Here is a 26,413-nt window from a genome sequence, read left to right as displayed (position 1 = left end):
CCTTCTATATTTATATGGTAACAAGTTATTCATCACTTCACATTAGTTTGATGTGCTTACACTGGAGTAGGTCTCATGTTTTTCAGAAAATCTGCAGTTTCATTAGGCACAGTTGTTTTTAATCAACATTGCATCCAACTCTAATAGCTTTATAGAGTTTAAGCAAAATAGAGATTAATGCCTTATTTTGATAAAAATGGTAGAAAGAAGGCTTTGCTAATTTCAACAAACTGAGGCGAAAAAAAAAAAAGATGTCTGAGTCCAGGAAGCTCCTTGCCTTGGACAGAATGACCTTTACCTGCAAGACGGATTGATTTGCCTTCATTTTTGTATATGGCTATCATAAAAAAACAGGGCACAAGCATGAGCCTGGAATGCAATTTACAAAAGCTGTAGTGTGCTATAGACTATATTATGTATTTTTAAAGTTCTACATGCCATTTAAAAACACAGAGGACAAAACTAATGCTATATAACCTGTAAAGCTTATAACAAGGGATGCTGGAAGTAGGGCACACTAGAAGAGACATTACATACCAATGAGTCCAAGGCCGATCTAGACCTTTTGATTTAGAACAAGATCAATGACAGAAAGCATGGGCTTGCTCCTGTGCACAGCATTTTTTAATAGAGATTTGATACTAGTCAAGAATACGTTTAGACTTGTGAAGCTTTAGGATGTAGCATATGAATCAGCAATCTTGGGTTTTGGATGAACAGATAATGAATCATCACTTCTCTTCCTCTATCTGTACTTACGTTGTGTTACATAAAACGGCCACGTATACTATTTTATTTTCTGGTATTATACCTGCAGGGCATTCGTAACCTGATTTTGGAGCTAGCAGCCCTGATAATAAGGTGTCATTTCTAAAACAAAGACATTCCATTGACCAACACCCCATCCCACTTTCAACATTGCTATGCCATGACTAGCAGAGAAGTTTCTCCTTAAATACCTTACTCATGGGATATTCAAATACAGACTGTATGAATTATGAATATGGCTATTATCTGGAGAAGCCAAATGTGTAATGCAGTAATAAAATGAATACATAATTTCTATGCTACCATTTTTATACAGAGCTAGAATTTATTTTCTGTCACGTTCACTGTCTTTATGACTACCCTGAGAAAAAAAGGTACAAACAGAGCAACTTTCCTTTGCCTTGGGGGACAGAGAGTTTAAAAAAGTTAGCATTCTGGGTTGGATGGAAACAGATTTATTAAGCTTTATTTTGTAAATATTTTACTTCCCTCCATTCCCTCCCTTACTCCCAAAGGACAGAATCACAGCTTCCTCTCCCATAACAGCCAGTTGATATGGCCAGGCACTCGCTGGCTCGGGAGATAGCCTGCTCCTGCCCTATCAATAGGCTGCAAACTGCCTCTACTGGAATCCATCTCTCCCAGCCTCTCCTGTTAGAGCTATGCAGTTTTGCATACATAAATATACTGCAGAAAAATACATAGGCGTATGAAAAAGGATCAGGAACTTTAGGATGGGTTTTCCCTAACCCAGGACAAGGACATGAATGCCATGCCACCCATGCCATGTGTTATTTTGTGTCCCATCTCATTCTCTGGGAAGGGGTCCCTGGTAGAATCCCTTGCTAAAGGCAAAGAGAAAGGTTGTTTTTTTTAAAAAAAACTGTTATGTTTTCAAGAAGCACTCTGATGAACATTTATTCCTCTGAACATTCCAATTTTGTTACAAAGAAAAATTTCTAACTACCACTAGTTAAGAGAAGCTTTTTCCTTTTTTGCTAGTCTGGGAATAAAAACAGAATTCCTTTTCCTCTCCAACACAGTCAGTGCTTCTCCTTCAGAGGAAAGTCCTCAAATAACTCCTCATACCTTTAAATAGTACATTATGACTAGTAAATGTATGTCAGTGGCACCGAGGTGAGATCTATACTTTCGCAGTAGAGTGCAAGTTAGATGAAGTTAGTGCATGAGCTGTGTTTTGCTCAATGAACAAAGTCCATCCAGTTGCCTGGTTAACACAAAGTGGCTAAAAAGAACTAGCCAGGAAGGATGTGTGTGGGTTAGATTAGCATTTGAGCAACTTTAAGTGGTTTGAAGCAAATTTTTGTTGGTGTGGTGTAGGAACAGCATGGTGAAAGAGCAGCTGTGATTTTTTTGCATTAGATGCCTTTTTAATGGGCTTCATAAAGAGAAACTGAAAGGTTGCCAGCCTGAATGCTTAAGTGAGATGAGGTAAAGTAGTAATGAAAATCTTAGTGGCTTTTGCTAAGCTAACAGGGCAATAAGCCTTGGGTAAAAGATTAAGGGAGATAAAGCGGAAGTGTGGTGAATCAGTTTAGTTCATCCACTTGGAGCCAGAAGGGATGAGAAGGTGAAATGTAAATCGACAGCATGAGAAGTCACACAACCAAAAATAATTAGAAGAAGAGATAGGAAGATGGAAGCAGCAACATGTGTGGAAATAAAGATGTGGAAGATCTTAAGATGTAGTGTTGGAGCAAAAGCCTCCAAAGAGGTTTGAAGTTGGCCTATCCATGACAGCAAGCAAAGCAAATGGTTTGTGTATCAGCATTTTGGGGAAAACTTTTCTTCAGTTTTACAGATAAGTGTGAAGAGGTGTCATTTGGAAATGGAGGCAGATGTTAAATCAAAAGTTCTGAAGGCCTGAGAGAAAGATTGCAATACTCCGTCTACAGACGTGCAATATCCCTTCCATAGATGACTGAAATCATATATGAGAGAGAGAATGATTTCCAAAACTGCCAGATTTGGAACAAAGAGTGATAAAAAGAGATCCACCAACCCACAAATAAAATGTAACTTATTGTATGCCAAAATACCGATAACTGCTGTTTCCCAAAGAAACCAAAGAGTTCTGAAGAAATTGCACAAATTTCTATGTACCAACCTGTACAGAGGCTTTGCCACAGCAAACAAAGAAGTTTTGCTTGTGTTCTATGTACACATGAGAGAACACCATGGATCTTGTTTAAAATCCCAAAATAAAGGCCAAGGGAAGTGACTATTCCCCTCCATGGGGCACTTGTGAGTTTGCATGTGGAGAACTGTGTCCAATTTTGGGTCCCTGAATAAGAAAGCCTCATGGACTAACTGGGGTGAAAGCAGTGGAGGATCACCAAGACGGTTAGAGGACTGGAACATGCTGCACAAGGTGAGGCTGAGGGAGCCGAGTTTGCTTAACTTGTAGAAGAAAAGGCTAAGTAACAGTGGGTCAGAGCAGCCTCCCAGTACTGAAAGGGGAGTAGAGAGAAGGTAGAGCCAGACTTTCTCCTGAGATGTACAGCAAAAGGAAAAGAGGCAGCGGTCACATGTTGCAGCAAAAGAATTCCAGATAGATAAACAGAAAAAATTACAAGAGTGGTTAAGCACTGGCACAGATTGCCTAGAGAAGCTGTGGACTCTCTGTCCTTGGAGGTATTAAAAGCTCAGCTGGACAAGCAACCTGAGCAGCCAGATCTAACTTTGAAGCTAGTCCTGTTTTGAGGAGCAGACTGGATTAGATGACCTCAAAAGGTCCCTTGCAACCTCTGTTATTCTACGACTGTAATTCTCCAGAGAAGCAGGCAAGATTTTTCTCACTGATTAAATCCATTTTAAAGATTGCAAAACTTACTGTAGGCATTATTGCATATACGGAGCAAGCATATTTTGACAGTAAACTCTCTGTATTCTGGGAAGCAGCATCCAAGAATAACCCAAGGAAACCAATTTTTTGCAAATATGTTATTTAGGCCACAGATTTTTCTACACTCAGAGGCCCTAACTACTTCCCCTCCCATTGCGGGATGAAACAAGACCGATGCTGTTACAGCACTTGGATTTAAGAGCTTCATTCTTTCCAGCAAATCTAAAAATGAAATTAATCTCTGCATGAAATTTGACTGCTGTGAAACTGGAGAAATATACATGTGTATATATAGATATGTGTTGTACATCCAAAAAGGATAACTAGGTCAGATCCTAGGAAACTCCAATTTTATGGCTGAAGTGACTAGAAATTAGACTAAATCTGAAAGAGAAAAGGTTCATTCATCTCTTAGACCTATGCCATAGGGGAGCTTCCCCCCCCCCCAGCAAATCCAAGAAAAACAGAATTTCACTGTACTGATTTCCAAGCCCTGTTCTTCCCTTGTGATACACAAGACAAAAAGAACCTTGTAAGAGAACCTAAAATACAGGAATGGATCATGTCTCTTGGGTGGCAGAACAAGAAAAGGAGCATTATTCAGACCCTTCAAAGGCTTCTAAACACTCTGGGTGAACATATTGCAGATGTTAGCTGAGCCGCTGTCAGATATAGCAATGCTCATTTAGGACAAAGGTTTTCATTCAACATAAATCTTATGGCAATGGTAATCATATTGAAAAATCATGTGGCTCCTGCAAGGCTGTATGGAATTGTTCACATGTGGATAAAGAAATCACATTTTTGCTTGAAAGATTGCAAAGAATGAGAATACTTCCCACGTAGCTGATGGAAGCGTCTACTCAACTAACATTTGCTTGGTCACACAGGATTAAACATAAACCCAATTGCACAAAGCAGCATTTTACTTACTGTTTTCTTTGGAAAAGACTACTGATCAGCAGAGGTGATTCCTCCACTTGGGCCTAGGAAAAAGAATAGAGAATAAACACTGATTAGCTATACACAGCACCATGATTTATATTTATGAAATGTTTGGCCACAGAATCTCAAAGTTCAACCTTCTTGGGTGTGTGGTTAAAAAAAAAAAACACAAAAAAAAGGAGAAAAGAAATGTAGTTTCAAAAAACACTGAAATACTGCATTTCTTTCAAACATGTAGGAGGGCCTTTGCATTCTCAAAAACTGGTCTGTATTCATAAGCGAGATTTATACTCGTGTATAAAATACATGTATGTGTTTTGTTTTCTGCAGTCTTGTGAATCCTTCATTGGAAGTTCAGATTATTCCAAGAATGAATGCCTACATTCATGTTCTTCCTTCTTGCAGTTTTTCTTTCCCTTTTTACTCTAAGTAGCAGCAATTTGTAAGTAACATGGCATTGTCTTTATTTCATCTGTTGCTTACTATATACAACCAAAGCAATTATACTTTTAAAAGGCTGCATTTTGCATAAAAGCTGTTTAAGAGAATCTTGCTCAAAATATCCTGAATTTAATACAATGACATTACACAAAACATTTGAGCAGCCTGAGATACATTTTCTTGCTTTTTCTATGTCAGTTGTTTCAGAAAGCAATGCACTTCTCTTGCACTATATATTTCCAAAGTGATGACTCATCTACCACTGACTAATCTGTCATTAATCAGTCTTAATAAGATTAGACATTTTAAATCATTTTCTAGCTTCTAATTCAGTCCAAAGCTTTCAGTTTCTAGGAATTTAAATGCCTTAAATTTAAATGCCTTTGAATTTAACCTCACAAAGTTCTGACACCCAGTACTGGCAAGAACTTTTGTTATTGACTTAAAAAGAACCAGACCTAGACCCCCTGCCAGTGCTTGAAGAGTTAGGCCCACATCGTATCCTGGTGAGCCTGATTATCCTTACAGTTGCTGTGAGAGAGCATAAACCCCATCCATCTTCGTGTAATTTCTCAGTGAGTTTGGCTGCCGCTTGCCCCTTTCTCTGGGGGATGGGTGTATTCGGCCGGGCAGATCTGTGAAAAGGCCTCATTTCTACAAGCAAGCTGCAGCTGGGTAGGAAACAGATTTACTGTCCTGTCAAAGTCTGAGGTTTCAAACATTGTCTAGTAATGAAATATCTGGAAAAGTTAAACATTTCTGAAAACTTACTATTCCTATCTCCAACTTTACGTCATTTTGTCTTTTTGAAATGTTTCATTGTATTTTTTACCTTCTTTCTTTCAGAGTTAAAATTTTATTCCAAAAGCAGCATATCCCAAACAAACACGGTTTAGCAGCAATTTCATCCTCAATTTCATCCTCATCCTCAATCCTCAAAAAATGCTCTCGGATCTCCGAAAGCATAGCACTATCATCATGCTAAAGAGGAGTTTTGTGGACACTGGAATACCTTTTTCCATACTTTCTGTGATTTGTCCTTAACAAGTGGTCACAAGTTACTGGTGTGCTCTTGGTGAGGAGATCCCAAAGGCTGGAGCATGTTAGCTCTGGTTGAACCATGAGGAATAGGGTAATAAAAATTCTAAAAAGATCAAAAACTTACTTATTCCTCATACGGACTGTGCCAGTGCTGAAGAAATCCCTAAAACAGCAACGGAGTTTCCCAGGACAAGTTTCCTTGGTATGTATTTGTAACCATTAGGAGTTTTCAAAGTTCACCAAAGGGCTCTAAGGAGCAAGTAGAGAAAATAACCTTCTGTTAAGACTAAATAAGACTTCTGCTCACTGTATTTCAACGGATAAATCACTGATTTTAAATTTTCAACGGCTCGCAGGCTCAACTCAGTTTGGACTTCACTAGCCTTGCTATGTACCTGAATAATTACTACATTCATAGAAACCTGCTGCCCAACTTCATAGATAATACACATTTACAAAGATTAGTCTCAGTAGCAGAGAGCAAATATTGAACAGAAGAGCTCAATTCAAGGAAAAAAAAGAAAGACTGTTGTAAACCTTGTGTGCCAGCACTATCCCCTGACCGAATGGGCCACATCTGTCTACTATCACAGTTATTCTTTTATTAAAGCTCTGCTTCATTCACAAATGTTGAGTGATACTGCAGCAACCAAATATGTGCCAGCCAAAAGAAGGTGGATTTTTTCTGGTAACCCCAATATTTTGCCTTTGGCCTAGAGATTGGTTTTAGTCTCAAGCCCAAAATCAAATTGAAAACTTCCCTGTTAAATTGCAGGGATATAACTGCATTGAGCTAGCATTGCTCTCCCACCCTGCAAACAGCAATGATTTTTCAAGGGATGCATTACTACGCAAGTGAAATGGAGATCTACATTTTTTTCCGTCCGGAGTTTTTTTCCTATAAATGTGGTCGTTACTTAAATTTGCTCTGAGGAAATGCTGGCTTATCTTTGCTTCAAAAGGCTTCAATTAAATGCCAAAGGCTGTTCAACTCTTTCTATATCCTCAACTGCAACATACCTCCTTTCTTCCCTCCTGGAGCTGTGGGGGAGGACAGCAGAGAAGCACAGCAACCTGAAAGTAATAAAGTCAGGGTAAACCACAAAAACCTTGTTTAATTACTCAATTTCAGAATGCAGACTGAAAAACGCAGCTCTTTCATTTTACTCTGCCATAAAATGACCAGAGCCAACAAACAAATGACCAAAGCAACCCATTGCTGCCCGATAGCTGACAGAAAGGCACAATCACTCATTATCTGCTCTCAGGGCTGCGGATTGAAAAGCGTTGGTTAGCTCAGCCAGGTGGAGAAGACCTGGAGGGCCCTCCACATTCACTGTGGAGCTAATACCATATATTTGTATTTGAACGGAACAGCGTGAACCCAGTTTCCTGCTTGTCACAGAGCAACTCCTTGCAAAGTGAGCCTGTGCCTTACATTGCCTCCAGACCATGTAGGCCGCAAACTATTTTAAAAAACATACATTTAAAGTTTACCAAAAGTATGGTGACTATACTAAAACTATATTTACTATAGCTAACTTGTTGCAATTAGACTTCTTACATTTAAAGTGCAATGTTTTCAGAAAAAGACAAAGAACTAGTCTAGGTGGTCAATTTGGGTTTACTTGTTACAGCAGTTGGAGGTACAACCCCCTATATATAGGTTGATTTTATAATCAGCCCTGCCTCTTCCTATATATATATTTCTGCCATCGCTTCTATGTGCACCTACAAATGTCAGGAAAGCTGATATGCCACAAAGTGCTGTCAAATGCACAGTAAGACAATGATTTTTTTCCGCTGGTGCTCCCATTTTAGCAGCCCTATTTGAAAGGTAAGATGGACAGACAAATCTACATTTTCAAGCTGCCAATGACAGGAGAGCTGCCGAACCAAAATAACTGGAAACCTGAGTCCTCTATAAAAAGCGCAGCTAGGGAACCATCATTGACAGTGCAAACTGGTGTGCTACCTCAGATAACCCCGTCGGTTTGCCTCGGTGCAGAGACATCTCCTCGGATGAGGAAAGAGATACTCTGGCTCTGCACAACGCGCTCTGCTTGTATTGGCAAGCGGAAACTGGGACAGCAGTCGGTGGCCATGAACGTGCTCCAGGTTACCAAGTAGGCACAAAGTTGCTGTATCCAGTCCGTATTTACTGACTCGGGCAATGATCTGCCCATGAAAGGCTCTGTATCTCACTACTGTTTTTTTGCTAAGCATATCACCTTAAATAATCTGTCATGATGTTTTCTAAGTCAGGCAAAACGGATACTTTAACACTACAGGGACAAAATGTTTTATCGTGGCAAACAGTGCAATGAGCTACTACACAGTAGCAGAAATGTGTGTAGCAAAACCTTGTGGTGACTCCTTTTGCGCAGGCTTCAAGCATGGAATAAAATAATTTCCCAGGTCTTATTTAATGCCTGCACGTAGGTAGTGTGATATAGCAGCCGCAGCTGCTGCACGTGCTCCCCGATAATGCAGCAGCCCAGCTAAGTGGTGCTGCGGGGGAAGCTGCGTGGACAAAGATTCAAGTAGCACAGGCTCATAAAACTTCTCCAGAGTTATTCACTCATTTTTTATAATGGGGAAATAGAGGAGATTTGGTAAGTGCCATCCATGTGCCCAATCCTCCCTTGTGCCCACGGGGGATGTTGGGCCCTGCTTACTGCTGCCAGGCAGGCGGCTGGGGCTGGAAGTAGTTGTAGCTCGTCCTAAAGAGAAATAAACACCTTGCAACTAGCAAGGCTTCCAGAGCACAGGTACTGTTTTCTAGCACTTTCCCTAGGCAAACAATGAGAATATATCATCTACCTTTGAGAGGGAGCTGGCAGTCGCCAAGAGGTAAGAAAGATGGAGAGGGGGAAGGAGAGGGATGTGAGCGGCAGGGTGTGACTGCAGAAGCGGAGCACCGGGGAAGGTCGTCCTGAGTAACTGGCGCCAGGGAACAGAGCAGTACTTTCCAAAACCTTGTCTGCATTGCCAGATAGTGCTTCAGGCTTCATCTCTGTCACACTTAGTGTCCCGTACTGGCACGAAAGGCAGGAACTTCAGTCAGCAAGGGTCCAAGCTAAGAAACTGAAGTCTTACTGTCCTATGAATACTGTCATTATACGTACAGAAGCAGCATACTGATCCGTGTGCCGCGCGTCAGTCAGCAGAAGTCTTCCCTCTCCAGCCCTCTCATGACTGTTTTTTCTCTCTGCTTCTATGTAGCTTGAGTCCAAAATGGAGGTGTCTTTGTCAGCACCCACCATGCTCACACGCTATCTCCTAATAAACTCTCACACATAGCAGTGGAGCTTTTCTTTTTTTTTTTCTCACAAACCAAGAACAGAAAAATAATTTGCATGAGCTAGAAAAATCCTGTATCATCTGTTCATCACTGTAAGCCCCCTTTCCTTCATGTAGAATATAGGACTTCCTGCTGTTCATTTGTGCATGGTCTCATCTACTGGTAAAAACAATGAACTCAGAAAATTACAGCTCACAGACTCCATGTCACATCTTATAGGGTGACTGCAAGTCATCTGTTGCCCTTAGGAAAGCGTAGATGGGCCAGCAAGAAGGTGACAGTGAAACTGTCAATCCACAGAAGACCCACAGAGCCAGTTAGCAGCCAGGGCATAGTCTTTGAAGAGCAGTAACTTGGGGATGGACCTTTTCTGGGCGACTCACAGCCTGCAGCACGCTGCCATCCCTGGGCTGTCCACCCCTCCGGTATCTGCAAGGGCTTGTCAGCCTTGTGGATCCTGTGCATGGGGTCTTCTGGGAGGCAGGACACAAGCAGTAAGACAGCATTGCTATGGCTAACGCTGCGGAGGCTGCGTTCTACCGATTCTTGTCCCTTTGCTCTAGAAACAGGTAATAGATACAATTTGGGAACTACAGCAGGGCCTGTTACATCCTCAGGCAGTGCACAGATCACCATGTGTGGGAGGTGAAAAGCCATCAGCACCATTCAAATTAAATGTCCAAAAGTACTTTTTCACTGAGGACAAGGACAATTATATTCCAGGATGGTAGATTTCTGGCCTGGCAACATTATCTTACAATTTTCAAGGAAGCTGACAGTCTATAATTTCAACTGGGTATTACTTTTGTTCCACTAGGTCACATCCTTTAGCAGTGGTTTGAAGCAGCCCTACTTTGACATGTGAAACAATATCCACTTCACACAGAAATCCCATGTAGCAAATCCCTGTTTGCTTTCCGGTTGCTTGAAAAGGCAGGTGTTTGAGCAAGCCCACTCTGAAACTCCTGCCTGCCTTCCAGCTGCTCTGTTGAGGCCTCATCTCCTCCCTTTCCGAAGGAGGACAAGAGGGTAAGGGGCAGTTCCAAGGCAGGCTCCTGCAGCGCTGTAGCTCCCTGCTCCCCTCCGGCCCAGGGAGACTGATTCCTGCAAGGGAGGGGTCTGCTCGGCTACCGCTTTGAAACACTTGCGGTAAGACATGAGAACCCTGAAAATACCAAGAGTAAATGCCCTTGGCCATAAGTAGGGAATACATTGAGCCTTTGGGAAAAAAAAAAAAGAAGGGAAGGGGAAAAAAAAAAAAAGGAAGGGAAGGGAAAGGAAAAAAAAAAGGAAGGGAAGGGAACGGAAAAAAAAAAGGAAGGGAAGGGAAGGGAAGGGGGAAAAAAAAAGGAAGGGAAGGGAAGGGAAGGGAAGGGGGAAAAAAAAAGGAAGGGAAGGGAAGGGAAGGGGGAAAAAAAAAAGGAAGGGAAGGGGGAAAAAAAAAAAAGGAAGGGAAGGGAAGGGGAAAAAAAAAAAGGAAGGGAAAAAAAGAAGGGAAGGGAAGGGGAAAAAAAAGGGAACGGCGGGTGTCCCTGCGCGAGGGGCGGCACACGGCGCTCCGCAGCCCGGCCAGCCGCCGCCGCACAGCCGGGACACGTGAAGCGGCGGCAGCCGCCCCCCCGCCGAGGGGCCGCCGGCACGCACAGCCCCGCCGCGCCGGGCCGAGCCGCACCCCCGCGGGGCCTGGGCCGGGGCCGCCCCTTGGCCGCCCGCCGCGGGAAGGGCCCCATAAAGGCGGCGGCGGCGCGGGCGCGGCGAGGCGCGGCGCGGAGCGGCCCCATGCACTGCAGCAGGTAAGCGCCGCCCGCCCCGAGACTGCGCTCGGCTCCGCGCGTTGCCCCCGCGCGCGCTTTTGCTGTGTTTTTTCTGGGTGCGCGGAAACAACAGCCCTCGGGCTCCAGCCTTTGGGGGAATAAAGCCTCAAAGCTGGCACTGCTCTCCTCCCCTCCTCCGGTTTCACAGGTCCTGCAAGGGCGTCCTTGGGCTTGTGTAGTGCCTGTTAATACTGCTGAACCTTTTGCTGGCAGTTCATTTTTGCCTCTGCTAGCAGCCTGCCTTTTTCAGGTTGCGGTGTTGGTTGGTTTTGGTTGGTTGTTTTGGGTTTTTTTTTCCTCCCCCTCTGTTTTTTTGATAGTGCAAAAGCTGAGGAGCAGTTGCCCCAGAAGCTGGTCACGAAAGTTGCAGAGAGAGTATTTTTGAAGCCTCAGTTCCTTTCCTATTAAAGCAAAGCAAAGCTTGATTAATGTGATGCTGATATTCCCCTCGTCCTACTTATTATGGCAATACTGCCACAATAAAAAAAAGCAAAGGGAAGAATTAAGAGGCCAGCACAGATTCTGCTTTTTTTGGCAGGGCTCTGGAATACCAGTGAGAACCCTGGGAAGGAGAAAGCCATTTATTTAAGTGACAAAGCAAATGCTCTGGCTTCTCATGACTCAACAAAAATCCGTATTTCCAGCAAGGACTGGACTTCTCAGAAGGGATGTGCTGCAGTTGAAGCCCCTTTTTACAAATATTCAAGCTAACTGGCTTTGAATGGGCCGTGTTCTTGCACGGTAATTGTGATTTTCGTCATCTGAGAGGAAGGGTTATGAATAAATCTTTACAAATAAAGCTGTAGCATTCTTATCGAATACTTGCAGTAGGCTTTCGGCATGGACTTTGGGGATTATAAAAAGATGTTTGAAAGCCAGTTCTTGAAGCACGATGATGCGGAAGAAAAAAAGTGTTCCCTCCCCCCCCCCCTTTCTTTTTTCCCTCCTATTCACTCAGCAGTCAACGTTAACAGAGCAAAAGAGCTCTGTTACCTAGACCTGGGTTAATAGCTCATAGAAAATATTTCCAAAGGTGCCTTAGCATTTTTATTCATCTGAATTAACCAAAACCAGAGTGCCTAACAAATGCACTCATGGTTGTTCAGAGCCACAGTGTGATGGTTCTGCATCAAAGTATATAGCATCCCATTTGATGGTGTGATGGGATGGGTGCCTTGCTTAATACAGTGCTGCCTCTGCTCAGAGATTCCAGCTTGCTGGAATTTTAAGACCTGGCTCAGAGTCTGTAAAAGGGAAACTAAAGTGGATGAGGACTTCCACTGTAACTGTTTTACTGGTTACTAGAATGTTTTTTTCTGTATTTTCAAGGAAATGTGTTTAATTAGCTGTCACTAAAATCTACTTTTCAGAGGTTTGGAAAAAGCAAACGAGACTACATTTGAATTGAAAGAGTTCAGAATTAGCAAGAAATGACTGAATAGTCTCACCCTAGTTCCTTAGCTTCAACTGTCAATTTTAATTTAGGCTGCATTATTTAAAGCCATGCAAAGACGAGGCCATGAATAATTAAGACAGCGGATGAAGCAAATATGCATTCTTAAGAAGCTTCTTACCTGATGTAACAAATAATAACGTCCTGTCTTTCTGCTCCTTTCAGAATGATACAGATCTTGGACCCGAGACCCCTGCCAAGCTCCATCATGCCCGTGGACGTGGCCATGAGAATTTGCTTAGCCCATTCTCCACCGCTGAAGAGTTTTCTCAGCCCCCTTGAGGACTGTCAAAGAAACAACTTTGTGAACAGATTGAAACCTCTCAGGCCGTGTCTTCACGTGAAACGTGACTCCGAAGCTCAGAAGAGTGACTGGAACCACTCGGCAGCTCGAGCCAAGAAGCGAGTTGTGTTTGCGGACTCGAAGGGGCTGTCCCTGACGGCAATACACACCTTCTCCGAGTTCCAGGAGCACCCTGGGTGGGATCTTCAGTTTGACCTCTTAGGCCTTGAAAACATAACATCTGGCTTAAAGCTACATGAGGAGAAAAACTTGATTCTGGGTTTCCCTCGGCCCTCAGCTGACTACCTGGACTTCAGGAACCGCCTGCAGAAGAACGTGGTCTGCCTGGAGAACTGCACGCTGCAGGAGAAGGTGCTGTCGGGCACTGTGAAAGTAAAAAACATGAGCTTCGAAAAAAAGGTTCAGGTTCGAATTACCTTTGATACGTGGAAGACCTACACAGACGTTGAGTGTGTATACATGAACAATGTTTACAGCGATTCTGAAAATGATACCTTCTCATTTACCATTGACTTGCCTCCTGCCATTTCCTCTGAAGAGAAGATAGAGTTTTGCATTTCTTACCAAAGTGGAGAACATACCTTCTGGGACAATAACGAGGGTCAGAATTACAAGATTCTCCACGCAGAGTGGAAGCCTGATGGTGTTCAGATACCATCTGCCAAGAAAGACTGTGTAGATCTTCAGACTCCAAGAAGAGGACAAGAGAGAGAGCCTGATCAACTGGGCAGTCCGAGGCTGTCCGGTGGTCTCCTTCCCCAGTGGCAGAGCTTGGGTCAGATTGAAAATTCATCACCATATTGGTGATCAATACTAGCGAGGAAGCATTCTTCCATTTGGTAACAGAACAGCGTTAGTTTTCTGGTTCACATACTACGTGACAAAACCACCCGGCAGGTTTGGTTGGCTGTCTGAACAAACCCAAATTCACTGGTCTGCGGGACTTGTTAAACCATATTATGCTACTGAAGTTCTTAGCCAAAACTTATCCTTGGAAAGAAAGAAAACCAAGATAATACCCATGCGTGTGCCACCTACTATAGAAATAGCATGCCCGTATCTTAAGTATACGCTGCTTGCTTTCTGCTGTAGACTTTCCTGAGTCACTAGGTGAGAGACTCTTGTGAGGAAATATGGAAGGCGACGGTGTCTTAGCAAACTGTAGTGACTGCATGTGTGAGAGTATGTGTGCCTGCACAGGGATGTTACATGAACAGAACATCACAATTCACCTTGCAACTACTGGGAGTGCAGTGGAGATGAGGTGATGCTGTCAGGTAGGAGGCTTGCTATGACCCTCTAAGGTGCTGGTAGCAGAGGCAGGTAGGAACGCGTGGCTAGGATTTGTGGCTGCAATACAGGTTAAGAAACTTGAAGAGGATAATGAAAAAGTGGGAAAAGGAGAAGAGGTAGGATGTGTATATAACTTGGAGACATACAATGTTCTAATTTCTTCTTTCCAAAGCTGGTCTTTTAAATCCCAGAGAAAGTTCTATGAGATAAAAAGGAGAATACAGAAAATGATGCAAAGTGAGTGGTGGAAGTGACCGCTGCTTTGGGAAGACATGTCTGTCCTCGTTAGCTTTATGAATAATAAATGTCTTGGAATTGAGAACAAATCTGAGGACTTCATCATCCTACTCACTTAGCAGGCAGATGGTTACCTTCTAATGTTAAAATTAAAATGTGCCTTTTAAAAAAATTTTAAAACCACCCTACATGCCAAAAATAGTGTTAGGTGACAGACAAAGTGATTTGTAAACTTCCTAGTCTGTACCAGCATTAGATGATTTGACTCATCACCTGATCCAATCTTACAGCATCTGAGGTCAAGTATCCTGCTTCCTATTGCAAAGTCAGTGATGACTTTTCACAAGCGTGTAACATAGGCAAGGTCCTTCATATTGAAGACACTGAATTAGCTGCACTTTGTGAAAGCTGATTTCTTTAAAAGAGCAGGGTTGCTACTAGTTTTTTCTAGACTGAATATAGGCTTGCACATAAATAGAAAACTGCTCTGTTTTATTGTACCTCATTTTTTGAAGTTTTTTTTTTAGACTTCAGTAAACTAATGTATATTTTGTATCTGTATGCTTATAATTTAGCTTTCTGAGCTGTCAAACTGTAAAAGTGATCTGTGTTTCATGCAAGACTTGTGCGAGAAATTGTCCAATACATACTCAGCAGGTGTGAATACTGGCATGCCTTTTAGCTGTACAGAAATGGTGTTAACATCAAAATATAAATCACATTTTTGCCCATTGCTAAGAAGTATAATATCCTGAGTCTGAAGCTACTTGCAATGCAGCGAGACGATAAATACTAAGGTGAAATAAGCCTCTCCCACTAATTGCACTTTTTCCCTATGTAACCCTTGCTGTTATGTGTAAACTAGCCATTTTAAGAATAAATTGTATTTTGATACACCTGGTTCTTACTGTGGCAGCTCAATCTGTCTATTTTCTCAACTTCTTTAAACAACTTCAGTTTGTGACATAAGGTACAACCAGTTCTTTCTGTCTCATGGGATGTTGCTAAAGCTGGCCATGGTATGGTATCTCAGGTCAGCAGCTGGCATTACCTGGAAGATGAAATCCAAGCTCTTCACTAAATGAGAGATCCTCAAAAGTATTCACCTTATGAGTTGTGTCATTTAAAAAAAAATCCCTGTATCTCACCAAATTTAACTGGAATATTTTGGTTTGACAGATTTCTGTCGGAGATCTTGCTGTGCCGTGGGCGAGTCTGTCTGGCAGGAGTCTGTCTTAATCCGATGGCCAGACTTAACCTGCCGAGCTATAGCATATGTGATGCCTGTATGGGTGCATCTAGACAGCAGCGCTTGCTTTCACCTGGTACTTGGCTCGTTACGCTGCCTCCTGCAGCTATGCTCTGTTGGGCACTGGAGGTTGCGTTTTCTCCTCTTACACCCAGGGACCCAGCTGAACTGCCATCAGGACCAAACAACTCCCTGCAAAATAAAGTGTCTGTCTTTCAGCCAGCCATTCACCTTTGACGCTGCAGCGTGGACCTACCCTTGCAGTTACTTAGAATGGAGAAAATGGTGCGTTGTTTCCCAAGGGCCCTAGTCCCCAGGGAGCAGAGGGTTTTGGTACACCCCTACTTCTCCTAGGTGGCAATTTAGACCAGTACAGAGTAAGAACACGCTAGCCAGCACCAGTTGCACACCAGATACTTTATATGGGATTTCCTAATACATTAACTCAGTGACACGATGCAGTTTAGTTCAATCAGTTGCACACAAAGTCAAGGGTTTCCCAGCAAGAAACCTAGTTTTAATTGTGAAAAACCAATTCCCAAAAGGCAAAAGGCAACACGGTGCTAACAGCATGTTTCTGACCTGGGGAATGAATTTAGAGCTTCCCCATTGCAAAGCCTGCACTTTCCCTAACGCCATCTACCAGTTTCAAACTACTAAGTACCACAACTGTGTCTTATTGCACGGGAGCTCATATGATATATTGCACCACCAGCTCCCTGCTCTAGAAAAAAAGTTACAGATCTCTCTGCAGGTCACTTTAAGTGGCTTGAAGGCTCCTTTGCCTCAATGTAGGACTTGCTTTGGCAAACCATGTGCAAGGCTACTGGGTAGAGCAGAAGCCTTCTAGCATGAGGAAAAGTAGCATTTCTTATCCTCCAGCCAAGTTTTGTGACCAGCCATCACCACTTGAAAATGCTTACTTGTCTTCCTCTTAACTGAGACATAAATCACTTAAAAATACCAGAAGACAGGTTCCTTTGACCAAGCTTTGGCTTTAAGCCAGCTTCTTTGCAAAGATGCCTTGCAAGATCTTATTTGCCCAGCGGAGAGGCAATGCGGTGCTGCAGTGTCGCTCGGCAGCCCCAAAGCCCTCCCTCAGTCGTGAGAGCAAAGGATTTCTCCTTTCTCCACTCCCTACCAAAGCAATGCGCTTTCTCTCCTTCCTCTTTTAAAACAGAGCTTGTTTAACACTAAAGCTCGCATCCATCAAAAAGGTAACAGAGGAAGGTTATTAGCAACGCTAAGGTATATTACATGAAAAAAAATTAGTCTTACAAATGTATTTATCAGACCCGAGAAAAACAATGTCACCCTTGGAAAACTGTCTTAGCCCAGGGGATTCAAACATGCGTCTGAGAAGCTGTTCTTTCAGACACATCCTATTCAAAAAATGAAGGTATAAAGCAGATGCAGTCCTTGAAACAGAGCTTGCAAACCTATGGCATCATCTCATTCCCTTAGGAAGTGACTTTTCCAGCTGCATTGCAGACTTGTATTTCCACCACTAAGGTGACAGAGTGGATGACTGGATCCACTCCTATACTCTGTAGGTCTAAGATGTCTAACTTTCAGTTATAGCCTATGGGCTATAACATAAATATGAGTGAAAACATAAACATAAGTGTTTCAAGTTGGGCTCCTAATAACTGTACTCACTTTTGTGAATCTAGGCCTAGTCTTACTATGCAAAATTAAATTGAAATTTGCTAGTGTTTCATATTAACAAAGATCTGTCACCCTGGAAGATCAGCATCTGAACATTTCCTGAGAACATAATTAGAATTTTCACAGGCAATTAGTGAATGTCTTTTTCTGTAATTATATATATCTAAACAAATTACCACGATTCATATGGTAAATCTGGTAAATTAGTGGTGATATAGTAGATGTTATGGTATTTACATATACATAAAGCAACAACTCCCATCCCTCTCAGACCCTTCTGAGCTTTAAAATAAAATGTAATCAAGAATAAAATGTTTCAGTGAGGCAGAAACAAAAGAAAGTAATGCTGTGCTAAATCCTCCCTTGAGAGGCCTCTCCTCCTATTTCAAGAATCACCTGTACTTCAGCCATTCCGGACTGGCATTTGCTTAACCTGTTCTTACAGCCCTCCAGTGATGGAGGCTCCACAAGCTTTCCAATTATTCTTTCCTCTTCTTACCTTAAAAGAGGCTCCTGAGGTCTTAGCCTAATTAAAATTAAGCTCCTAATTACTTGTTTTATTCTGCATAGACAAGAAGAGGAACCTATTGCTTTCTTTCTGCAATAGCCTGTAAGTGCTTGAGAGCCAAGAACAGCTTTCCCTCCTTTCCCCACGTCCCTTCTCTAGGCTACGCACTACTTCATTTCCTGAAAAATGGATATTTCGACTTTTCATCCTTGTTTGGAAAGGAACCTGTTAGACCTCTGGATTTTCCTTAAGGCAGGAATATCACTCTTAGCAAGCTCTGGTAAAAGCCTTGTGGTGTGGTTCTCAACTTCACCAGTGAAAACTTAACACAGCTCCGTACCCACCTTTCATTGCTCAACTGACTTCATCTGTCTCGTACGATAAGGTCTTGGAACGTACATATCATTTCTGTGGTGCTCGATAGACTGTCTGTGAAGCTTATGACAGCCAGGCAGATTGAATCAGTGATGCGCTTCACTGACAATTTATTCTAAGGATGGCATTTCCTTCATTAAAAACATTCATCTTTTTCCTGCTCCTCCTCCCTATATTGCAAACTGTTTCTAACTCTCCAGCCTTGTTTATCTCCTTTCTGGACTAGTCAGCTTTCATTTCTGCCATGTGAAGAACAGCGTTTTCTGCTTCAGTGACAAAATTCATGCAAGCTTGATAGGATTCGTGCAGAAAAGGCAGGCTGACTTTTGTTTTTGCAGGCGCTGCAGGCGGCCCAGTGTTGATGTCGGCAAGTGCATCTTTCAAACAGTAAGGTAGAAAATACCAGGGTTAATTCTGGTGAGACAAAGCACGAACGCAGCACTGTGGGTCTGCTCAGTTGCTGATAATTTTGTAAGGCGCTCTAGGCATTGCAGTGCGCTGAACATACAGCAGTCGTGTACATGCGTTACATCCTCAGCTTTCTTTGAGCACAGGGGAAAATAATAAGGCTGCTCCACAACTAGAGACCGGGCTTTCTGACAGGAGTGACTGTTAGTAAGGTTATGGTTACAGTAAGTTAGCAACCAGAACCGATTCAGGGGAAAGGAGTAAGTATCAAACAAGCAATCAAACATAGTATACCAGAAACTGGAAGTCTGCAAGAGCAGAAATTGGTCTACAGTTTACTATACTGTAAAAGAAATAAATGGGGAAGAATAAAATAAAAATTATTTGCTTCAAAGGTGTTACAGGGGAAATACCTCTGCTGTCTCTTCATATTTCAGATCATCGTAGTATTTTATATACTTTGGGTCTTGCAGCATCTTGCACCTTTCTTTTAGGAACAACATGAAAGTGGCTGCCGCTACACACTTGACTAGGTGGCAATGGGACTGATACGGCAATTCCGCTCTCTTGCGGAAATGGTAAAACAAAACAAAAAGCTTCACACAGCACAACTCCTGCCCTAAATAGTCCCCTCTTCCCCCAATCACACACAACCATGAAGTCAAATCTCTAGAACTGTAGTGTCAAAAGCAAGTATCTGAATTTTTTTTTTTTTGAAAGAATGTGTCTTACTGATATTCCTTTGAGAAAATACCGTTTTAACAGACGAATTCGTAGTATGCAGCAAGTATTATTAACTGAAATCAGGGAAAGCTCAGGGTGAGGTGGTTTTGTGTGTGCGTGTGCTTTTGTGTTTTGGTTTTTTTAAAAGCTTTTCTTTGCAAGGCTTTGCTTTTGTCTCCTGCCTTCCCACTCACAGTCTCCCTCCAGTTTCCCATGCCCGGAGCTAATTTAGCATCTAACCAGGAGACAGATAGGTTCTGAAAGCATCCAGCTGCCTACTTTAACCCAACAGTTACAATAGAATTTACAGAGATTTACAAAAAAAACCCTCAAACACAAAACCACAACACACCAAACAAACAAGCAAAACCCCTAGTTCTATTCCTCAATTTAAAGCTAATTACATACTGCAGGTCCATCAGGTCAGGTTAAGAATATTATGGTATAGCACAGACCTCTCTGACTTGGCTCTGAGCACCATAGCAAATCCACTGACCCCAGGAGTACAGATCTGTCCATAAACTCAGAGTACAGCCACAGCCATTACTATTCTCCCCTCCTCTACCCTCTAAAAGCTCAGGCCACACACTGATATGGTGCAGAAACACGCAGGAGCTGCAGAGTTGGATGATGATTTTGTGTTCAGGTGACTATCGTATGTCAAACATTGGTACCTTTCAAACTCTCCATCTAACAAAGGTAAGCGATGGAAGAGCTCCTAACATCTTCTGCTCCACTTTATTCTTCCCTTGGAAGAGTCCCATCCTCCCTTTTGCCCTCAAAGGTGCACAGTGAAGACCAGCACATGGTCTCCGTGTCTGTAACTATCACCTCAGCAGCTGCACCAGCAAAAAAGCATTTACCCTTTGCTCTGCATTGGGAAGTCAGGAAACGTTAACCTCCGAGCCATTCTCCCCAGCCCTAGAGCTTCTTTTTTCTATCAGGCTATAAGATTCTCCTTTTCTCACCTGGCATAATCTTCTGAAAGTCCATGGGTGTCTGAACTGCTGGACAACACCACTTTCAGAGGTCTGTCATCATCTCTGTTCAGGAAGGACACTAGGGCAGGATATAGTCCCAGTACACAGGAACAGTCTGCTGGTGGAAAAAAGACCCCAGCAATTGAGATAGGAAGAGTTAGGACCACTCATAGGTCCTCAGGACAAGAGCTAAGAACCACCCCCACCAGTAGGAGATGGAAATGATGCTTTAGGGAGAGGTGTTATTGCTGAAGTAAATCTTCTGCAGGCCTGATGTCAGCCTGGGAGTGGTGGGTTAGTGCTGAGCGCTGCATTAGCAGCACCTGAGAAAATGGGAGTAGTAGATGCCGATGTATGGCACGCAGGTGGTTATTTGCTAAATAACTGAATGACATTAATTCCCCTCCAAGTCAAACCTTTACCATGCTGGAGAAAAACAAAAGGGGCGTTTCACAGGCCCCTATTTCAGCATCCTAGTTGTACTGGGACCAGTTGCCCAACTTTTTACATTGACTCATGCAAAAGCATAAGGTCAAGGCACCACTGCAGAAGTACCCGGGCCTGTGCTGAATGCAGTGTGGGCCTTGTTAGAGTAACCGCTGTGGGTACAAGGTGTTCCTACTCAGCTGGCAGAGAGCGCGACGGGGCAATGCACTCTGTGATGAGTGTGAGTGAAGACTCCGCTCCTCTATTTCAAAATCCATGAGCAGCTGAATACTGAAGAACTCGACTGTGATATTCATTCTGGCCAATAATTAGAAAAACATAGTATTTTGATATTTTCAGTGGACTGCAAATGTCAAATATTATGTTCTTATTCTCAAGATCAGTTACATAAATAAAATTGCATTTTATTCTATCCAGTGAAAAATATGCTACTTCTTAAGTATAAAATGTCATACAAATGCTACAGGTGTACATTCTGGGCAAGTGCAGGTTAAGGTGTCATGTAGTCATAGCCTCAAGCGGCTAACCGACAGTGGAGGTTGTGCTGCATGTCTCCTCCTTGCGCTTCAGTCGTTATTCAGCGGGGGAAGAAAAGAGAGATGAAGTCTGTTTCTGAGATCACATCTTGCTAGCTAGTTACTAGAGCTCACATCTTGCTCCGGCCGGCCCCGGGAGGTTGCCCAGGGCATACACCTCAGCGGAGTTCAGGGTGGCTGTGAAGCTGTTCGCCCTGGCAGGTGTAGTCTTTCTTGTCTCTTGTGGTAATATGGGAAAGCATTGCCTTCTGTCGGTGTGGCAGCGATGGGGAACGAGAAGCCCGTGCAGTCATTTTAAATAATCAGTCACCTTCCCTGGGCTAAAAGCTCCTTAGAGAAGGCAAAATTTTACCCTTCAGGTTCTACGTTTCACAGGTAAGTACTAATGCCTTCCTCAGCCACTGGTGAACATACGGCAGCAATGCCTTTACAAGGAGACATATATTTATAGTTAATTATCATGTTAGGGCAGCAAGAGCAGAGCAGAGTGAATTCCAAATGCAAAATACTGCCCCCTCTTCCTTCTCCGTATGGATTACATTAGCCCCTCTGGCGTTTGCTTATCCCTCTTGGGAGCCTTTTCAAAGTGTTCTCAGCTCTGGGATTTAATGCCTGGCATCGCTGACGTGCGGAATTAAAAATGTAAAGCATATTTTCCACCTTCTGTTTTTAGATTAGCAACAGAGAAAATATCCTTGGCCTGTCCATAAAGCCAGGAGGGCCCAAGGGACGCAGCTGCAGTGCGGGCGGAGGGGGGAGAGGAGAGCCCATCGCCGGGCAGCCCAGAGGGAGGGAGGCAGAAGTCCCTCTGGAGCTACAGGAGCAACCGGAGGAGAGGGAAGCTGTGGATAAAAGCTCTGTCAAATGCTCATTGCTGTACGTGATCTGGCACAGAAACCTGTTGAAGTGTTATTTCAGGAGACAAGAGGAGAATGTTTTTGTCTATAGCCCTTTGGCCAGGAAAAGGACTGGGTTTTAGCTTAACTGATATCTGCAGTTGTTAGCAGGCGACCAGAGTGGTTTGACAAAAGATAGTAAAAAACCTGATTTTCACTGGATGGTCCTGATGTACAAAACTAAAAGTCTTCAATTAAAACAATAAAGAGAACAGGAAGTGCGTTTTCTCCACTCTGAATGGAACATTATTAACAGCTCTAGCATTTGTTTTCTGAAGTGGCCTACGGACATTTTCCAGACACCATTCTACCTATTTTCCAATTTGTCTTGTTTACTGAGTATTTTTTAGATGCTCAAGGCATAAGCTGTTAAAGCAGTACTTACAAAAATGGCCTCTCATAACATTTTTGAAGGATCTTCTCAGACATCAGGGTTACCATCACTGTGGCATGACTAGAAACCAGAATAAATTCCTAATATTTTAACTTTATTTTTATACTGTTCTTTTGGTAAATAGAGCAGTGTAATTCATAGGCACATAACCTGTGGTTTAGGTGCCACAGGGATATTTGCCACAGGTTTAAAATAATCTTGAGACAGTGGTGGGCTTTTTTTTCACCTACGGTTTCAATTTTTGTCAGAGCAACTTCTTGCCTTTCCTGCTCTGAGTCACAAGTTTGTGCAGAACAGCACGGGAGCCTCTGCAGTTTTTTATGTAAGGGTTTATTTGTGCGCCTTTATAGAGACAAATCTGCAGGGTGGCTTGTAATGTATTTTTTCCAATTGATTTTAAATTCCAGCCTCCTGCAAATAATCTTTGATGTTACTATGAATTTGCTGGTTTTGTGACTACATGACAGACTCGGTCTGGCATCGCTGGTGAGGGAGAAGTATCTGTAGGGCAACTCTTGAACTGATGCCAGTCCTGCCGGAGTCCTGGCCCGTTATGTTCGAGCATCTTTTGTTCTCCAAAGGGCATTCCTTTTCAACACCACAAGCCCACATGGTTCTCTGGACAGCATGGATTTCCCTTCTCATAATGGTGCAAATTAAGTGTCTCCATCCTTCAATAAATTTGGGATGTGTGTGACTGCCTCTCAAACTGGCAAGCAGCACTAAAGTGAAAAAGGATGGAACGTGGACTGGAGTCCCTGGACATTTTCCACCATCCGGTCCTCAGTGCTTCCCGTGGCTCCTCGCTTCCCACGCTGGCTGCCAAGCAGAGCCCAGCCAGCTCCAGACAGGGTTAAGGGGACGGCTGGGTCCGTGAGGGCTGGGCTGCAGCTCGGCGCTGCTGAAGGAAATATTCGTTTGCTCTAAGGAGACACTGAAATAGTTGTACTGCCAGCATCTGCTTCCTCTTAAACATCTATTTTACTCCTACATTTGACAGATGGACAAGTGACGGGGAGATGAGTGCTGAGAGCCTCCGGCTAATTGCACTGATTTGGAAACATAACTGAGAAATACATATATTTTTATCCCTTGCTATTTTCATTCAGCAAAGGCCAGAGCTACAAATCAAATTTGAATTTTGTTTAGCAAGGAGCGGAGTAGAAGATGGAGGTTTCACCTGTTTTCATGTTTCTGCAGGCCTGCTGAATATTTCAAACACAATTAACAAATATATTCGTAGTGCAAAGACTGCTTCTGGAGTAGAAGGAGCTATTTTTGGTTTCCAGCTGAGCATGCTGCAAATAGTTAAGATTTCTCTTGCATAGCCCTTGGTTTTGTTGGTCAGGCGACACAGTAATTCTGCCATTGTGCTTGCCTCCCTTCTTGGGCTCCCTGCAGTTTTTCTCTCGTGTATGCCCAATTCCCAGACTTGCAGTGGAGCTATTCTCACCTTACGCTCTGCCTGAAATTCACAGGCTGTATGTGCTAGTGGGAGTCTGCAGTAATTGCACTTCACCTTTAGGGAAGTCAGCGGTGAAGGAGTTGAAGGTGATTCAGCAGAAAACTTGATTAGCAATATCACACTGGAAGTCATCACACCTGAGTCATCAGGGCCGAGCTTCACAATCACAGGCAATCGTGGAATAGATGGTTATCCTAAAGGCTTTCTGTAATACCCTGAAATGTGCTATCCCACTATACTTACAGACTGCAAATTAAAGCACTATGGAAGGGCAGGGATGGCACCTAAGTGCTATGCGCAATTTCACATTTGTCTACCCTGTCAAATGTTCTTCTCTCAATTCTCACAAAACACAGTGAGAAATCAGTTTATTCTGATGAGTCAGTGCTCATAGTATTGTCCTGGCACAACTGAGGCAGTAGCAATTAAACCTTATTCTCCAGTTGTTCTGCCTGTTCTGTTTCTTTTCAGAACACTGCCAGTTCTCATGTGTTTCTGGCCCATTACTTGCTCTGAAGGAGCTGGAGGCAGATGGCCGAGCAGGTATTGCAGAGACGTGCCATGCTGATGTGAGTCTAACTGCAGGTTAAAATCTACTGTCTGAACAAAAAAAGACTGGATTTATATAATGAATCCACCATGGGATTACGTTGCAGCATCCATTAAAACAAGAGCAAAACAGCACTGCGTATCAATATCATAAAAGTAACCAGCAGTTAATTGTGTGATTGGCTTAGTAATGTTTGTTATAAATCACAGTAATTAGCAATGTAAACTAAAGTCAAAGGCATTTCTTCCAAAATTTAACTATTTCTAATCTCTTGTTAAAACCGTATGGCTAGAGGTAGCTATTTATGAGGCTGAGGGTGACCCATCACTGGACTGAGCTGCAGAGAGTAGACTGTTCTGCGGGACGTGTAAGCCTGCAGGCTTCCTCTACAGCCCTGCCAGCACCCTGACCTTGTCTGTCGATATCTTCCCCTTCTGGTCTACCTTTCCAAACAAAGCCTACTCATTATGTGATATTTTGTACGAGACGAATCAGTAAAGGGTCAGCATGAGACCAAGAAACTCCTAGTTTGTGGCTTAAGGAATGCAATGCTTAACATATTTTGCCTATAAGCATTTTACAGCAATGACATGCTGTCCTCTCAGTGCTTTATAAGGCCAAGTGGATAATCTTTCCTTATCTCCTAAATATGTTTTGTGTAATACCCTGAACAGCATTTGCAGCCACTAATAAAGACAGTATTTTTTATGGATGTTCTAATTTTACAAAATCGCATTTCATTATTTGTTTACTTAGTATAAAGATGTTACATTCTGCAAATATTTTCTTTAAGGTTGACAATATTTTGAAGGCATGTCAGAATTGAAGTGCTGGGTTTTTAATGTAAGCAGAAGAGACCATCTGAATGCCAAGTAGGGGAAGATGCGAGTGGAATGAGAGTGCTGTGGCCGTGCGGGAGAAGTCACACCCGAGAGCAGACATGAAGGCTCCTAAGCCTGTAGGTAGGTCTTGATCGTGCAACAACTTTTCCCAAAGTTCAGAATTGAGACTGCCCGTGCTCTTCCTAAGGGGAAACAAGGCATTTCAAAAATATCTCTGTAAAAGCTACATGGTTACGGGAGCCATTCAAGTTAGCCAATATGAAAGTGTAGGTCAAACCTTGCTCCTCTCAATAACTTATTTTGCATTTTATTTAATTGTACTTTAAAAATTTCTCTTAATTCAGGACTGCTAAATGCTTCAATGCTTTTGGTTTTTCCCCTTTTGATTCCTTTCTTAAAGGTCTGAATTAAAACCTACCTATCTCCTTTCAAGATTCCCATTTTTATTAAATGAAAGAATCAGAAAGAGGGATATAAAGACAGCAGAGAGAGACTAAGATTAAATGGAGATGGGATTTTGGTAGCCTGGCTGTGATAACTCCACTCTTTCCTCCCTCTTTGCCTGTCAGGGCTGAACCGCAAACGATGAAGACATCAAGGTGTCCTTCTCCAAGCACACAGTTACTGAGTTTTCTGCTCAGTACATTTCCTTCCTCCAAGACTGACAAAACTGCAGGCATCACATACTGTAAGAAGCACCCATAGTGCACGAACCTAATCAATGCTCTCATGACCAGTTCAGTGTCAGCACTTCACTGAGACCACACCGAACCAGAGAGTAATTCAGATGACAAATTTGCCAGGTGGAGCACAGGCTGTGGGAGCTCATGCGGCCACTGGTGCCTTAGACCCTCGTTTCTGTGCTCGATTGTCACTAGCTACCTCAACCCGAAGGAGGACATCCAG

At 42.9% G+C, this 26,413-nt stretch overlaps 1 protein-coding gene across 2 annotated transcripts; it reads left to right on the top strand.

Annotated features, from left to right (window-relative positions):
• The first annotated feature begins 11,074 nt into the window (after positions 1 to 11,074).
• Positions 11,075 to 15,362, top strand: PPP1R3C (protein phosphatase 1 regulatory subunit 3C). Of its 2 annotated transcripts, XM_075154688.1 has the most exons (3): positions 11,122 to 11,158; positions 11,718 to 11,920; positions 12,798 to 15,362. In XM_075154688.1, exons 2-3 carry the CDS (start codon positions 11,901 to 11,903, stop codon positions 13,741 to 13,743), a joined length of 966 nt encoding a protein of 321 aa, XP_075010789.1. In that variant the 5' UTR covers positions 11,122 to 11,158; positions 11,718 to 11,900; the 3' UTR covers positions 13,744 to 15,362. The 2 variants fall into 2 exon arrangements, with proteins under 2 accessions (XP_075010790.1, XP_075010789.1); XM_075154689.1 differs by lacking the exon at positions 11,718 to 11,920 and having other exon boundaries at positions 11,075 to 11,158.
• The last annotated feature ends 11,051 nt before the right edge of the window (positions 15,363 to 26,413 follow it).

The sequence above is a fragment of the Calonectris borealis genome, chromosome 7 (genome assembly GCF_964195595.1).
Source record: "Calonectris borealis chromosome 7, bCalBor7.hap1.2, whole genome shotgun sequence".
Taxonomy (NCBI): domain Eukaryota; kingdom Metazoa; phylum Chordata; class Aves; order Procellariiformes; family Procellariidae; genus Calonectris; species Calonectris borealis.
The sequence above is the reverse complement of the archived record's forward strand: the minus strand, read 5'-3'. Positions and strand labels throughout refer to the sequence as shown.